Here is a 15,641-nt window from a genome sequence, read left to right as displayed (position 1 = left end):
ATACCCCCTTGAAAACCAATGTATTGAGGTCCGCCTGTCATTCTAGAGAGTTTAGTGATGAAGACCACAGAACAACAGGCCTCCTCTGATCCCATGGCCATCAGTTCATTCATAGTGGAATACCTGAACAAAAAATGTTTTGTTCATGTCAAATGTATTAAATTCCTGAGCGATACAAACACTACATGCATACATACGCAATACATACTGTATCTGAGGTGCATTTTATAATAGCAATAATATAATAGGCATTTGTGAATGTTTACAAACAGTTTTCTTTGAGGAGGTAATTCTCTGAGGACATGTTGGGAGTTGGGAGAAGTGTACCGGAATACTGCAACCGTTATCAGTGAGATGGAATGTTCACACACAATAATTCAAATTAATTTGTTTAGAGAGATTATTTTCGCCAAACGTTTGTCTCTGTTCAAGGAATTTTAATGCACCTCAGGAATAGGCAAATCATTCTTACTTTGCCGATGCTATAAGTTCCTCACTGCACTTGGATTCTTCCGTGTCCATCTGAACTAGTAAGATGTGGAGGGATTGACCAGCATTGCGGAGAAAGAGCCTGAAAGTGTATTTAATATCAGTCAACCATGTAAAAACTAGAAGGTGTAGTCATAGATAAACATTGTGGTGAAACCTGTAGGCCATTACCGGATTTTGCTGCAGAAAGAAGCCTCTGTGTCAAATTGATGTAGGGAAAGTAGTAGTAGTCTTTCAGTGGTTAATCCCAGAGCCTTGGCTATTGTGCGCACATCAGCTTTTGTGAGCAAACTGGAGAATGTAGTTATCTAGAGACAAACATGCTTGTTATTATGCTGTTAGTGGAGTTAAGTGAATCCAATAGCTCCAATGTGACATGGCTTAGTTATTGGTTAAAGGGATAATCCGGAGTGAAATGCACTTTAGATCAATTTTTCGGACTATTGGGAGTACATACGTTGAGTTGACACCAAAATCATGTCATTCGGATGTATTTTGAGAAAGTTCGAGTTCACCGTTTTTAGCCAAAACTCGTTAGCCTGTAAGTGACCGGGGCAGGTCCTTTCGCCACTACAAAACGCTATTTTTATACCTCTTCTACTGTTCCAAACAACACTACACTTACGTGGTAGTGAGTAGAGGGTCCCTAAAGCCAAACCGAAGTATCCCCACGTCTTTATGTGGTCGGATAGAGAGTCCAGAATCAATTTAATCGAGTCAGTACCTTTCCGGAAATGTTAGTAAAGTGTTGTGGAAGCGTTGCGCAGTTGCCGCAGCGACATTTCCGGAAGGTACTGACTCGATTAAATTCATTCTGGACTCTCTATCCGACCACATAAAGACGTGGGGATACTTCGGTTTGGCTTTAGGGACCCTCTACTCACTACCACGTAAGTGTAGTGTTGTTTGGAACAGTAGAAGAGGTATAAAAATAGCGTTTTGTAGTGGCGAAAGGACCTGCCCCGGTCACTTACAGGCTAACGAGTTTTGGCTAAAAACGGTGAACTCGAACTTTCTCAAAATACATCCGAATGACATGATTTTGGTGTCAACTCAACGTATGTACTCCCAATAGTCCGAAAAATTGATCTAAAGTGCATTTCACTCCGGATTATCCCTTTAAATTGAAATAATTGTAACTTGCAACATGTATAAATAAACATGTAAGACATACATACCTCTATAAATCTGCAGTGATTTTCAGGCTGGTTCAGATGGTTGTTAATGAAATCTCTCAATGAACAATGGTGCTGTCTTTGAAAGTACATTTGCTGAAGTTCCTCCCTCTCCTGATTCCCCAAGCGTGAATCCTTTAGCCTCAGCACTGCGTCAGGTGTAGAACAGTTTAACAGGAATGTCTTGGCAATGTCAAACACCTCCTCCTCTTTTTTGTCATCTGTCATTTCAGAACAGTCTTCCTCAACCGTATCTTGGTCCATTTGCACAGCATCATCCATTCCAGATGATTCTTCATCCACAGCCATTCCTGAGTTTCTTCTTGTTCTTGACCTTCAAATCCCCCTGTGGAAGTTTCCTCTTCATCTGGAAGACTCTGCATCTCTGCATCTGACTGACCAATGCAGTCAAGGACCTCCTGCGCATGATCGCCAACAGCTTCCAAAATTCCCATTCTTTCTCTCTGTGTCTCAGATGCTGTCTGCTCCTCAATGATTGACTCGTCTTTGACAACTTCACCATTTTGAGCCATTTCACTTCTCAACTTGTCTCTTTTCTCCAGTGCCTGCAAGAGGGCACTGGCACATGCGTCACTATGGAAACCCACAAAGACCTCAGATGGCTTGAATTCCTCTGAGTGATGGCAAAATTCCTCAACCCATTCCTTCAGCTTTCCTAGGACCCGGAGCTGCCAAGGTGTGAGATCAGTGCTCCTGTTCACCCTGTGTTTCTCCAGTCTGTTAATAAGAGGCACTGGGAACTGGTTGTACACCTTCTCCTGGTCCTCCACCACAACAAGTCTGAAAGCCTTGTGAACTCGGCATTTGACTCGGTGTGATCCAAGTCCCAGGTCAACATACTGCTGTCCACTTAGGTACACATAGTACTGATTCAACGCATCATACAGACTCTCATAGAGATTCTGGAGGTTCAGGAGAATGACTGTGCGGCCAGTCTCCATGCATGTCTTCACTCGATTGACATTGCGGCAGATTTGAGAGTACTCTTGGTCTTTTGGGAATCCTGATCCAAAGACAATTTCTGGAGGGGGATACTTGCTTTTGGAAAAGATTTTCTGTTCCAGAATGTGAAGTGCAGCATTGTTGGTTGTGAGCAAAAGAAGATATCGGCATTCGTTGTTGTTAAAGTCAAGATTCTTTTCAACCATAGTTAAAGTTGAAGGCCGTGGAATTTCTTTGAGATTTTGGAAGACATTCTGAAAATATGAGAGGGGATCAAAATCATCACACTTCCCACTGAAGTTCCGTAAGATGGCCTCCGCCAATTCGCTCTCACTGGGTTCCTTGTCCGATTTGTTCACCGTAGCATAAACCATTTTCACCAGGCTATAGTAGTCTCTGAGCCCAAAGAACTGGGTTTCATTGCAAATTTTCAAAAATGCCTCTGCTAACTGTGGGAAGAGATGCTTGATTTTCAGTAAAATGGCCTTTGAGGATGAGCATATCCCTTGTGCTGTTTCTACCAGTTCTGTCTCACTTGGGTCCCATCGAGACACAAAAATCCCTCTGTTCATTTTCGCTGGATCTAGGGCCCAATTTGAGATTCCAACAAATCCCACCTTCATGTGTGGATCTGATTCATCACTGTCAATGCAGCCGTCCTCCAAAAGAGGATGCAGAGTCTTGAGGGGCATCTGTGGGGAGTCTTCTGCCAGGCCAATCTCATCCAGAACCACCACTGAGACATACCTATTCATATCCTTTTCCTTCTGGAAACGAGCACAATTCCGGAAAGTTCCAATGATCCCTTCAGGACTTGAGTGGGGACTGCACTGGAAGGAGACCATGTGCACCTCCTTGAGCTGTTGAAAGAACTCACAGTGTGAGTTCTGTCCCTGCATAGCATCAGCAACAACAGTCTTGGCAAGAGATTTGGAACTTCCTGGCTTGCCAACAAGGAAAAGTGGAATTCTCAATTCAATGCAGACCACCATGAGAAAGACATTCTCTTTCAGAGCTATGTTTTTGGCTATTGTTTCTCTTGTCTGAATCTCACTCAGAAACAAGTCCTGACATGAGAGGATTTCTTGCTCAAGGGCATTCTGGGTGTTTAGTGGATTGGGAAAGTGTTGGCTGACAGTGGTCAGATACTCCTCTTTTGACTCTAAAGATGGGTAATAGCAAACTCCCACTGCAAGGGCAAGGCATCGCAGAGTAATCATGGCAGCGTTCCCTTGGTGATATCCAGGAAAAAGTTGGTCCCTATGCTGGTAAAACCAGACTAGCACTCTCATTGACCTCTCTACATCCCTCAAACTGACAAAACTGCACTCATTTTCACGACTGCGCATATAGCTTTGAGAGGCTGCCAACACATCAGCGACAAATCCCTGACAACTCAGTGGCAAATCGTGATCTTGGAATTGCTTCCGAACTATTTGCTTAATATAAGACTGCTCAGCTGAGTTGCTCAACTGCCCGAAATCCCATACTAGGGGTATCAAGCTTGGAGGTAAGGGGTGAACCCTGTAAACCAACTGCCGCAAAGGAACTTTGCCAAGTCGGTCCTCAGTTTCCCCTGCCTTTACTCTGTATCCCAAGCCTGCACGCTCCAAACGTGCCACCATATCTGCGGAGTGTCTCCTGTAGGGATTGCAAGCAGCTATGATCTTCAAACCAGAGTTAGCTCTCAACGGGACTCCTTGCACTGTCTTGTCACAGAGAACTTCTTTGATGGCAAAGATGGCTTCGGTTGTGTTGGCCTCGTCAAAAAACAGAACAGTGTCTAATTTATGATGTCTTTGATTTTCAATTGCCAATACCTCAGCCTCTTGTACCTTTCTATAGATGGTCTCTGCTGTGGTGCCTCCATGAACTTTGACAAGTTTCATATTTTGGACATTTTTGCCTTCTCTCTGAAGATCGCACAAGAAGCGAACAAGTCTTGTCTTTCCACAGCCTGTCTCCCCCATGATGATCACTGGAATTCCACAGCGGAACCTCATATGGATGGCCAACATCTTCTTTACATTATCAGCAGTGAGTTCATAGGTTGGGTCTGGATCGAATCTGCCTTTAACCGAACCCAGTTCTGCACCCACAACATTGGAAATTCTTTGAATTTTGACTTCTCGAGGCAAGTTCTCAAAATCCTCTTGCAGAGAGATGTGCTGTCTCTCTATGCCTGCAAACAGCTCTGGTGACATCACATTGCCTACCAATACACTTCTGGTGACTGGATCAATCGCATTGAGGATGTTGCTTCTGGGGTTTGGCTTCACATTAAATCCAAGGAAAGTCATAGACATATGATCAGCATTGAAGAAAATGTAAGGGTGAGGCTCTGTCTCCCAACGTTTACGCATAGTCAGGTGAGCCAGAGGGTTATCTTCACCATCACCACTGCTGATAAGGGAGGGACTCTGGTCAGAGATGTTCATGGATGGTGACGCAAAGTCCTGGGACATCCGGATCATGAACTTCACAATGAAGCACTTAAATCCAGGCATTTGGTCTGCAAGGAAATCTGCATCACAGAATATAGAGCTCTCGCAGTCTCTCAGCTGCAGATTGAGAAACCAAGTGAAATGCTTCAGTTCGGCCCAGGATGGGTCTTTTAAACCACAGTTGGCCAGCAGGTGATGAAGGCAGTCAATGCGGTTTCCCTCTACAGACCCTTGTACATATGCAAAACGATCCAAGTTGTCATTTCGGTTGAATTTCCTTAGAAACTGATATGGTCTTTGAATCCCCTCACTCCGAAATTCTTGGTCATCCATTAAAGGGTCAAAGTTTCTCTGCATTTGACTGTTCCTGATTTTCAACTCCAGTTGTTTGACTTCATTTGGTGGTCTGCAGTGGATGGTAGGCAATGTGCAAAGAAGCCCTGTCTGTAGAGAATAGAAATTAGTGATATTCTGAAGTTGCTTTGACAAAAATAGTTGACTATTCAGGTTTTCAGAAATTCTAGAATTTATAAAGTGCTTTGCACTAAAGTGGTACCTCTTTTGTTGATGTTTGACCATGAAACGAGGAGTGTGGTTGTAGAACCTCAACTGACAACAGATGAAATGCATTTCTTCTCCAAATATTTCCTTGGTTGTCACTCAAACATCCAAGAATCAAGAACTGAAACAAGAACTCCTCCAATCCAAACTGAACCTATAGTTTAGACATACAGTAATTTCAGGATTCAGGACAAATTATTAAGTATGGCACCTCCATTTAATGCTCTTGAGAATGAGATATTGAACATCAGTTTAAAATAAGAATAAATAACAGTACACATTCATATTAAGTAGCACAAAACACAAGTCTACAGGGCTACTTACTGCAGCAGTATCAATGTGCAAAAGAACAGGATCTTGCTCTCTCAGATGATTCAATTTCTCTGTCAATATCTTCAGGAATGCATTCATATTTACTCGTGGCTCTATCAGTCTGATCCTTATGTACTGACCACCACGAAATGTAGTCTTGAATCTCTCAAACAAACGGGTGATGTAGAGGGATTTTCCTGTTTGATTAAATAAATGTTATTTATCATGACCAGTGGCACACATACATGGACCTAAAATAAGATCCAAGTGATAATGCTTAGTATAGCAGAGGACAGCAACTCATGTGCAGTTCAGTTAGTAGCACAGTTTGTCAATCAAGTATTACTTACACAAACATTAAAAATCAGCAATAAGTAAAAAAAACAATCTGAGTATATTGTCTAAATGTCATTATCTATTTTAGTATCCTACATTAAACTTGAGGGAGATACTTAAATTTCCTCACCAACAGCAGGACGTTTAGATGATATGATCCAAACTGATAGGTTGTCTGGGTAGACATCTTGGAGATGGTGTAGTTGTGAAGGAACTCTTAAGTGATGAGAGAGGTACCTTCTTGCCATATCAGCTGAGCCACTTAATCCTGCCTGAACCTTGAAGTTGCTGAAGAAGGATGGAACGTATCTACCCTGGTGTGTCACAGGGCAGACCATCACCAAACGATAGTGAGGACCTGCATTTTTGTCAAAGGCTTCAAAGTGCTCGCCTAACGCCACACTCACATCGTATGGCAGAAGGTCTGGATTTATCAAACTGTAGATCTTCTGGCAATTCCTCACAGCACATCTTGTGAGACATCGTCGCAGAAATATTTCAACTTGCTCTTCTGTGGTGTCTTCCTGACACATGAGAACCTCATCAGTGGAAGGAAGCGTCTGGTCTGGACTTTCCATGTAAACAGACAGTGCAGTTCTAAGCACCTCAGTTGCTGGGCAAAGAACAAGGTTAGGCCTGCCTTCCTGAAAGCCGGGAGGAAGTTTCCGCCTGACATGATGCTCATTCATCTCAGAAAGTTCAGTGAGGAAAATCGCCAGGGTTCTGAGGTCTATTTGTTCTCTTAGGTACCTCGACATGTCTTCTTTGAAACTCTGCCAAACATCTTCGAGTCTCTCAACAGTGTCCAGGTCCATTATTTCATCATGACGTTGAAATGACGGGTGGTGAGAGTCAGCTTCTTCTGTCGATTCCTCTTGCTCAGATTCATCATGGCTATAATCCAATTCATCTTCTGACCCATCAACACTGCTATCCACACTACCCTCTTCACTGGTTTCCTCAATGTTTGCGTCTGCAAGCTCGGCACTTTCGACAACTTTTGCCTTCTCTAAAGCCTTCTTAACATCACTCAGTGTACAGCCTGATTTAATGGGGGCCAGGAGATGCCAGACCTTCTGTGGCACAGACACCCGCCTGGTGCAGATGCTGTGAATTGATTCGCTCAAGTAGACCAGTTGCTCTGAGGAAAAGTGGTTCAGTGTAGGAAACTGTGACCGTATCTCAGATAAAAAGGCACACCAGTCTTTGTAGCACGACTCCATAGAGCGGCTAAGTTCTTGCAGACATTCTGTGACCTCTCCTTGATAGACAACATCCTTCTGTAGCAGAGAGAAATGCAGTTGAATGCAGCGCTGCTTCTTTTGGTTGCAATGGACTCTTGCTTCCCAGTCCCGGAAAAGCATGTTTCCAGCAGATTGGAGTTGAAGAAGGATACCAGCCAGTCTTTGAACTCCTTCAAATACCTGTTGACGGAGTGAGGAGAGTTAATTCATATGTCTGTAGACAAATGGCCCAAGAAGCATCCACAATGTACATTATTGTCCACAGTATATAGTGCACATTATGTTAAGAATAATTTTGTCAGGTGTCATTGGTCTTTGGGTTATTTTACCTGAGTGAATCTATTGACGTGCTCTTTTCCATGATCTCTTTTTGATGACATTAACATGAGCTTGTTCTGTAGCTCCAGCAATTCATCCAACCCATATGTCTTGCTTCCATTATTCTTTTCAACACTCATTAAAAGCATGTTATTCAGGCTTGTCTGAAACAACACAGATAATGCAACACAGCAACAACGTAAGGTGTCAGTACACAATCAGTTATGGTGGATTAATTAACAGCTGCTGCCATTTTCACAGCATTTACCTTGCCATTTTGATCCTGCAATCTTTGCACTTGGTACACCCCATGGTCATTGATGTCTGATGCAAGAGAAAGGGATGACTGTTCCACTGATCCATGAGTCTCTTTCAGCCCTTTCAACCAGTCAAGCCAACGGTTTGAGTCTACCTGAGGACAAAAACAAAACACACATACAAATTCTTCACTAACAGATTCCAAAACATGAGCTCTATATAGGCTGTAAGTCGCATGAAGATATTCTGATGTTTTATCTATAATATTTACTAGTTTTTCTGGAAGTTTCTCATCTCTTTCCAGGGTGTCCCAAAGTTGTTTCGTACAACCCATGAATTCCTCAAATCCTGATGTGGGCTGCATGGAGTAGAGGAGTGGACTATAGCCCATCACAGCGTCATGGAAGTTGGCAACTCTGTCGATTTCAGTGTCATTCTCGCCAGCAGAAATTGAAGCCAAGTCCACAAAGACCTTCACATCACTCAGTTCTGTCAATTAAAGAAATGTGTAATCAATATTTCTTAAAATGTTATGGGCTATTATGATTTAATATGGTGTGCCATAATACAATACTGCCTAAATAGCTAAAAGAAAATCTTGTACTGAACACTCTATGGCTGTGTCCGAAAATGGAAAAAATCGAGCTGCTTCTAAGACAGCATTTAGAGGCAGCGAGGCGTGTCTAAATCAGGCACTGTACATGTGTCCTTCATGCTGTCTTCAATCAAAGATTCTTTGAATGTCTGCTTCTACACTGATTTAAGTCAACTGTCGGTATCCTAGTTTTGCTAGGTCATTCAAAACAAACTTCATAGCTGCCATCATGATGCCTGCTATAAGAATAAGAATAAGAATACGTCTTTAATTGTCCACCAAGGTGGAAAATTGTCTTTGGCTCACCAAAACACAGGATAAACAGACACGTTTCACATAGACACATTGATTGGACATACAGCAACATACAGCAACATACTGTATAGCAACTGAACATACAGCGACTGGACATACAGCGACTGGACATACAGCAACATACAGCAACATATGGCAGCTGAACATACAGCAAATGGACATACAGGGCAAACATCAATGGTTATAAAAACAGTATAAAATTAAATAAATAGGAGCAGTTCCTGCTGTCAGGGGATTCACTTTGAGTTGATGATATTAATGGCGTTTGGGATAAAGGATTTTTAAAAAATGCCTTTAGCCAATGGGACCCTGTAGCGCTTGCCAGACTTTAACAGTTCAAATTGGCTACAAAGGGGATGAGAGGCATCAGCTGCTATTTTCCTGGCTTTCCTTTTCAACCTGTCAGCATAGAGGTGGGTTAGCTGTTTTTGGGGTTTCCTCACTATTTTGCTTGCCATAGAAACTACCCTGTTTAGTTTGGTCTTACATTTGCAATTTAAGTACCCAAACCAAGCAGGGAGGTGGAAGGTTAAAATACTCTCAATATGTGTAGTATACACAAGTTCTAGGATCTGTGTACTGACACCAAAATTGCTTAATCGTCTGAGAAGACTTAGTCGCTGTGAGCATTTCTTGAACACACACTCTGTGTTATCAGAGAAGCTAAACTGGCAGTCAAGGAGTGTACCCAGATACTTAAAAGTTTTCACAGTTTCAACACAATGGTCATTGAGTGAGACTATCGCATGTGACTCATTAGAGTGCCTTCCGTTTCGGACACAGCCTGCCTACATGACCATTTGAAAGGAGCCAGTGCTGAACTATATATTCATTCAAAGATCACTCACTCTTGAGATTGTTTTGGACCCAATCCACCAGACCATGGCTGTCTCTAAGTGCTTTTAGACTGGAAGTGTGATTGGAGGTGACTCGGGCCAATGACTGCTGAGCACCAATGAGCTCTTCGGTCAGTGATGACAGGGGTTTCTGTTGGAAAGACTCTTCTCTCTGCATAAAACATGACTTAGTTAGTGTAATTATAATTGGCAACATACAGATGGAATTAAGAATTTTCTCCTTGTGTACTAATAATAACAACTCCAATTGTGTCTGTTAAAATACAGCATACTGTGCTATGTACTACAGTACTACAGTATACTCAGCTATTTTAGTGACAAGGTATTATGCAACTATTCTCTTACCAGTTGGGTGAGAGCGTAGATTTTATCAAAGTCTCCTGTCAACTGCAACCTATCTCTGATGTCCATAATAACGCAGGCAGATTCTGACGCATCATGGATCTGCCGGTACTGCAGTATCTGCTGAAGTCTCTGCTCAGCCCATCCTGACTGCAGACCTTCGTGGGTAACCAGCATGCTCTCCAGGAAGAGAAGCTCCTTATGGATTTGGACACCGTTGCCTTGGTCTCCTGCCCTTTCCAGAGTCCGATCCAGCTCCTCAAAAGTCACAGATGAGTCTGCAATCCTCTGACCAAGCTGACGGAGGCCATTGAAACAAGGCTCCCAGACTTCACCACAGACATATGACAGGGTGAAAGTCACTGGCCTGTCGCTGGAAGCCCATAATGTTACTGACTTTGCCTCCTCTTCCCAGTAGCTCAACAGGAGGCTGCTGTCTCCCACTTCAGACATTTCTCTGGCCATCTGTAAAACCTCAGGTTTTAATCCGTACCATAATACCACTCGGGATGCCTCTTGTGCACAAAGTCTCTGAAGACTGAAGGGTTGAACTGACACCAGCTGATTCAGACGAGTGCTCTCCAGATTAACGGCTCTGTGGCACTGTTCTAAGGCCGGCATCTCTTGTGCTGTTGGGACAGCAACAATTTGTTAGCAAGATACAGCAGCATTCTGGGACTTGAGGATGAAATGAGAGAGAATTGAGACAGCACCTATTAATTGAATGTAGATACGTTTATAACGTTTATGGCACCTGTTCGAGCTTTGTGGGGGGAAAAGGCTAATTGTATATAAGTAAATAAATGACTTACCAACAATGAACTCTGAGACCTTCCCCATCATCTTGATGAGAACATCCATGTTTGTCTTCTGAACATAAAAGACCTTAAGGTCGCTCTCTCTAAGAAGCAATAGTTTCTCTGGATCAAGAGAGATTACTTCATCCTTTTGAATTCTTCTAGCTAGAAAGCAAGAGGAATTTACAATTATAATAATGAAGACAACAACCTATCTTGTCAACATAATATCTAGTCAATAATATAATAACTTTTTCAGAAACTGGAGTTCATTTGAAGAATGGCTTACCTTGAGTATAAAGTTTTTTAAAGTTATCTCGATGTTTCAGGGTGATTTCCAGATGACCAAGGAGAACATCACCCTGATATAAGCCTGTAACCAGATCAGCGAAGGCAGCCCGGCATCTCCGTATTACTGCACTAGCCTCCTCATCCAATGACCATGTCTGGTTGCCTGCAATAATGGTCAGTTAATTGTAATTTATTTGTTGCATGCCTGGTTGTACAAATAAAAATGTAGTGTGCAACAGAAAGAATATAGTAGAGCAGTACTGGTGCATGCATTCAGAGCGTCTCAGATTGTTTTATCAACCCGCGGCTTCTGATTACAGGATAAACCTATAACCTACCATGTATAAACGAATAACCTACATTATTCTAATCTGAGCAAGAACTGACCTTGGGACAGCAGCTGGAAAATGGCAGACTGAGGAACTAAAAGCTGGCTAATTGGATCTCTTGTGAAACGTGTTGAAGACTCCAATATTATGGTGGACAGGATCGAGGAGGGGAGCGCACTAGAGCATGTGAAGAGATACTTCACAAGATCTCCATCTCTCCCAATCTGTAAAATCAAAAACAGCAAGTACATAATCAACATAACATAATTTTAAAAACTGTGGTAAATGTCTGACAGATACCAACAAAATATACTTTAAGACAACAAACAGACCTAGAAGTTGACCTACTGACAGGCTGAGGAACATCTCAAATACAGTATATCATAATTCTTGTCACTTACATGACAAATGTTCTTGATTGCTGATAAGCACGAGTCTTTAAAGCAGGACTGAATGGTGACATGTGTTTTCTCCATGGCTGTGACAATTGACTCCAGACAGCAGAGAGCAACCTTGTCATTGTCCTGGACCTGCAGAACCAACGGGGCACACAACACATATTTCCTCAATGTACAAAACTGGCACATACACTACTCACAAAAAGTCAGGGATATTCGGCTTTCGGGATTTTTATCATTCTCAAAATCGGTCTGAAAATGATCCCCAGCGATATCGTTATAATTATAGCTGATGTGTGAACATCGTCATTCATATTAACAAGAGCAATATTTGTATATAGTTATCGTTCTTGGTGTGAATGGCCCTTAAAGGGACACTTCACCGATTAGCATTAGGCTTTGTATCTTTAGAAAACCAGTCATGTTTTTGAATGGTCGTGCATCATTCCCTCAGTTTGCCTTGAGATGGGAGAAATACGGATTTCAATGAAACCCATGAATAGGACTTCCTGCTTTCAATGATGTAAAATGATGATTTTTACAAAATTGAAAGCAGGAAGTCCAACATTGAAATCCGTATTTCTCCCATCTCAAGGCAAACCGAGGGAATGATGCACGGCCATTCAAAAACATGACTGGTTTTCTAAAGATACAAAGCTTAATGCTAATCGGTGAAGTGTCCCTTTAAGAGTGATCCTACTGTACCTGGGAGATCCTTTTTTTCAGGTCCCTCTCCAGTCCGCTCCTCCACTGATCTGCCACACCTTTGACTGAGCACTCCACCCCAAACAAGGCATCCCACAGCTGGCAGAAGAGTGTAAAAGCATGTATGAGAAAATACTGTTGGACCAACACATCTCACCATTGTTTCTGAAAAATCTCTCATAAACAGAGCACATGAGGACATAAATTGAAACATGGTTGCTTGACTCCCACAATTTGTATTTTTTTTGTTCACTCAGCTTATCAAAATGACTATTGTCAAAGTGTTTCTTCCTACAGTATGTCATGCCGAGGACAGGCGAGTGGAAATATGCTCACAAATCTAGAAACTGTTTCACAGACTCTACACATGGAATACCTATGGCCAGGGTTTCAAAAAGCAGCACATTAAGAAACAGATACCTCCATTTCTTTTGGACAGGAAAGGGATTTGTTTTTCATTAATGGAAACTTCTGAAGAAGATTGTCTCTCCATTGACCAAAGTCCCGTTGAGCATCTTCCAGTACTTCAATAAGCTTGGTCTGTTGCTTTGTACCTTCTTCACTCTCATAGGTCTATAACAGAGACTGGCATTAGTACTACAGTATTAAGCAAGATGCAATTAAAAGAAAAGTAAAAAATGTGAGTGGTGGCAGTGAGGTACCTTCATAATCAGAATGTCCAGAATTTCAGCAACCTTTAGTAAGAGCTGGAAAGATAAGACTGCTGTTTTGTACGAAGAGCTGAGCCTTGCCATCTGACAAGTGCTTTTGTGAACACGTCTACAACACTGGAAGACACACGCAACCTGCTCCAATCCACTGCAAATAAGACATATAAAAAAATAAACATGATGCACACTTAATGCAACATTGTCTTTTTTAATTAGCTGATTCCAGGAAAATTACCTCTCTTTGTCCTCTTCAACTCTCTTTAGCACAAGGGATAGGATGCCATCAGTTACCTAAGTGTATATGTACATACAAAACAAAACAAATGACAAATTGCACGGATAAAATTATTGAGGAAATACTGAGTAGGTATTTTGCCTTACTTGTACATTCATGCATGTGTACCTGAAGGACTTTGGGAGTTGTATTATTGTCCAGCCTTTGCTCATACTGCCTCAGTCTGTACATTAGACTCTGAATCACATACTTTGGGGCGATGTTAGTCCGTGTGACAAACTCAGGAATGTCCTCCAAGGCCACCATAGACATCCAGCTGATTAAAATGTGAGGCCTCTCCTGGGCCAATGATTTGTGATCGTCAACAAGCTTCATCGTGATCCTAGGCAAAAAAAAAAGGGGGGGGGGGTCATTGTAGACATGCAATACTCCCTCTCAAACCGTGGTACGGGTACCACTGGTGGTACGTTGACTCTCTAGTGGTACTGACTCAAAACAGTATTTATAATGGTGGTACTTGAAGAGCCATTTGTTTTGAACCACTGCTCTAGACCACTCAGATCTTCCAATTTGGCCCTTTGGAGAAGAGGTGTTTTTTTTTGCACTTTCTTTCTTTTCTTTCTATATCTATCATTTTAATGTAGTTGAAACATGACCCTGTTTAGTATTTATCATCATTGCCTAAACCTTTTTAAAGGGTTAACATTTTTATCCTTTAATTTAGCATTTAATTGTTTTAACCTTTTGTTTTACTGACTTTTGTCTTATCTATTTCAAGCATTTCTGATAGACTCAAAACATAATTCATGTCTATTATTGTCCTGCAACGCATTTTGCAGGAGAATACAGTTCTTCTATGAAAGGTTCTATATAATAATGATCGATTGACTGAACATTAAAAAATGTCTGCAAACTATTTTCTGTTTGTCAGTTTCAGGATGTAGTTCTCTGCAAAGTTGTTGAGCAGAGTTACCATTAACATGGAATGTTTACACAAAATCTTTCAAATGTATCTGTTCAATACAAACATGTTTGCAGCAAATGTTTTATTTGAAGCCTCTGGCTTCAATGAGATAAGCCCAGGGAAACTAGTGATTATCCTCCACACCTACTTCTACTGTTCACATGTCACATTAGTGATGCTGGAAATGTTACCCTCTCTGAGCAGGAAGGTTGCTGAGACGCTCTCGGAAGGAACTGTACTGTATGTATTCCAACCCAGCCCAGTTCTGCTCCTCCACGGAGGTCCCAAGCCTACGTGAGTCTGCTCCTGGCTGCCTGAGAGTCTGCAGCAGTGGGACCAGCAGCATCACCTCTGACACCATCATTTTGGAACAGTAAATCATCAGACCACAGACCAAACTGAAGAACATAGGAAAAAACTGAGCATTAGTTGACGTACTTCTGAAATTCTTTATTTCTATCAAAAGTACACTGGATCAGAATTGCTGACTGCACCATAAGCGAGCACAAAGATTATAACTAAGACACTCTTGCGTCATAAATATTTTTTTATTTTTCACAAATGACAAGCATGCACAACATTGTCTGATTGAACTGACACCTTAACAGTTCACAGGTCTTAACTGCCTGTGCCTGCCAAAGGTTTATAGGTATTCATTAGCTCACATTTCACTACACTTTCTGATTAACCATAGCCAATTACAATAGGTAACTGAAATCCACACTTCGCCTCAAAACTTACTTGGCTGAAGTTGAAAAGGCAGCCTTCATGTCATCCACATGTTTGCTTTCTAATGCCTGAGAAGACACCAGTTCACAGAGCCTTCCCCAGTTCTTTATGCCAAGGTCAACGCTACAAGCATTGCAGACCTGGAACACAGCAAAGGCTTGCAACAAGAGGCCGTGTTGCAACGGCTTGTTTTCAGATTTTCCTTCAGCCTCTCCAAACAGGAGCTGGACCAAACGTGAGCCAATCATCTCTGTTGCCTGAGAAAAAGAAAAGAAAAAATATACAGACCAAAGTATAGCCACAGACTAAGAGT

At 41.9% G+C, this 15,641-nt stretch overlaps 1 protein-coding gene across 1 annotated transcript in view; it reads right to left on the bottom strand.

Annotated features, from left to right (window-relative positions):
* The window catches only part of rnf213b (ring finger protein 213b), a 38,763-nt gene that overhangs the window by 19,763 nt on the left and 3,359 nt on the right, over nt 1–15,641 (bottom strand). Inside the window, exons 6-28 of the mRNA XM_062526971.1 lie at nt 15,341–15,585; nt 14,791–14,997; nt 13,886–14,017; nt 13,392–13,548; nt 13,150–13,302; nt 12,730–12,828; nt 12,028–12,156; nt 11,685–11,850; nt 11,296–11,460; nt 11,022–11,171; nt 10,213–10,838; nt 9,859–10,018; nt 8,372–8,589; nt 8,111–8,254; nt 7,854–8,006; nt 6,411–7,704; nt 5,957–6,141; nt 5,628–5,786; nt 2,046–5,515; nt 1,668–1,983; nt 661–797; nt 473–571; nt 5–123 (exon numbers count right to left, since the gene is read on the bottom strand). Coding sequence (XP_062382955.1) covers nt 5–123; nt 473–571; nt 661–797; nt 1,668–1,983; nt 2,046–5,515; nt 5,628–5,786; nt 5,957–6,141; nt 6,411–7,704; nt 7,854–8,006; nt 8,111–8,254; nt 8,372–8,589; nt 9,859–10,018; nt 10,213–10,838; nt 11,022–11,171; nt 11,296–11,460; nt 11,685–11,850; nt 12,028–12,156; nt 12,730–12,828; nt 13,150–13,302; nt 13,392–13,548; nt 13,886–14,017; nt 14,791–14,997; nt 15,341–15,585 — 8,683 coding nt within the window. The remainder of the gene's footprint in view (nt 1–4; nt 124–472; nt 572–660; nt 798–1,667; nt 1,984–2,045; nt 5,516–5,627; nt 5,787–5,956; nt 6,142–6,410; nt 7,705–7,853; nt 8,007–8,110; nt 8,255–8,371; nt 8,590–9,858; nt 10,019–10,212; nt 10,839–11,021; nt 11,172–11,295; nt 11,461–11,684; nt 11,851–12,027; nt 12,157–12,729; nt 12,829–13,149; nt 13,303–13,391; nt 13,549–13,885; nt 14,018–14,790; nt 14,998–15,340; nt 15,586–15,641) is intronic.

The sequence above is a fragment of the Sardina pilchardus genome, chromosome 22 (assembly GCF_963854185.1).
Source record: "Sardina pilchardus chromosome 22, fSarPil1.1, whole genome shotgun sequence".
In the NCBI taxonomy this organism is placed as follows: Eukaryota; Metazoa; Chordata; class Actinopteri; order Clupeiformes; family Clupeidae; genus Sardina; species Sardina pilchardus.
This window is presented reverse-complemented; position numbering and strand designations above follow the sequence as displayed.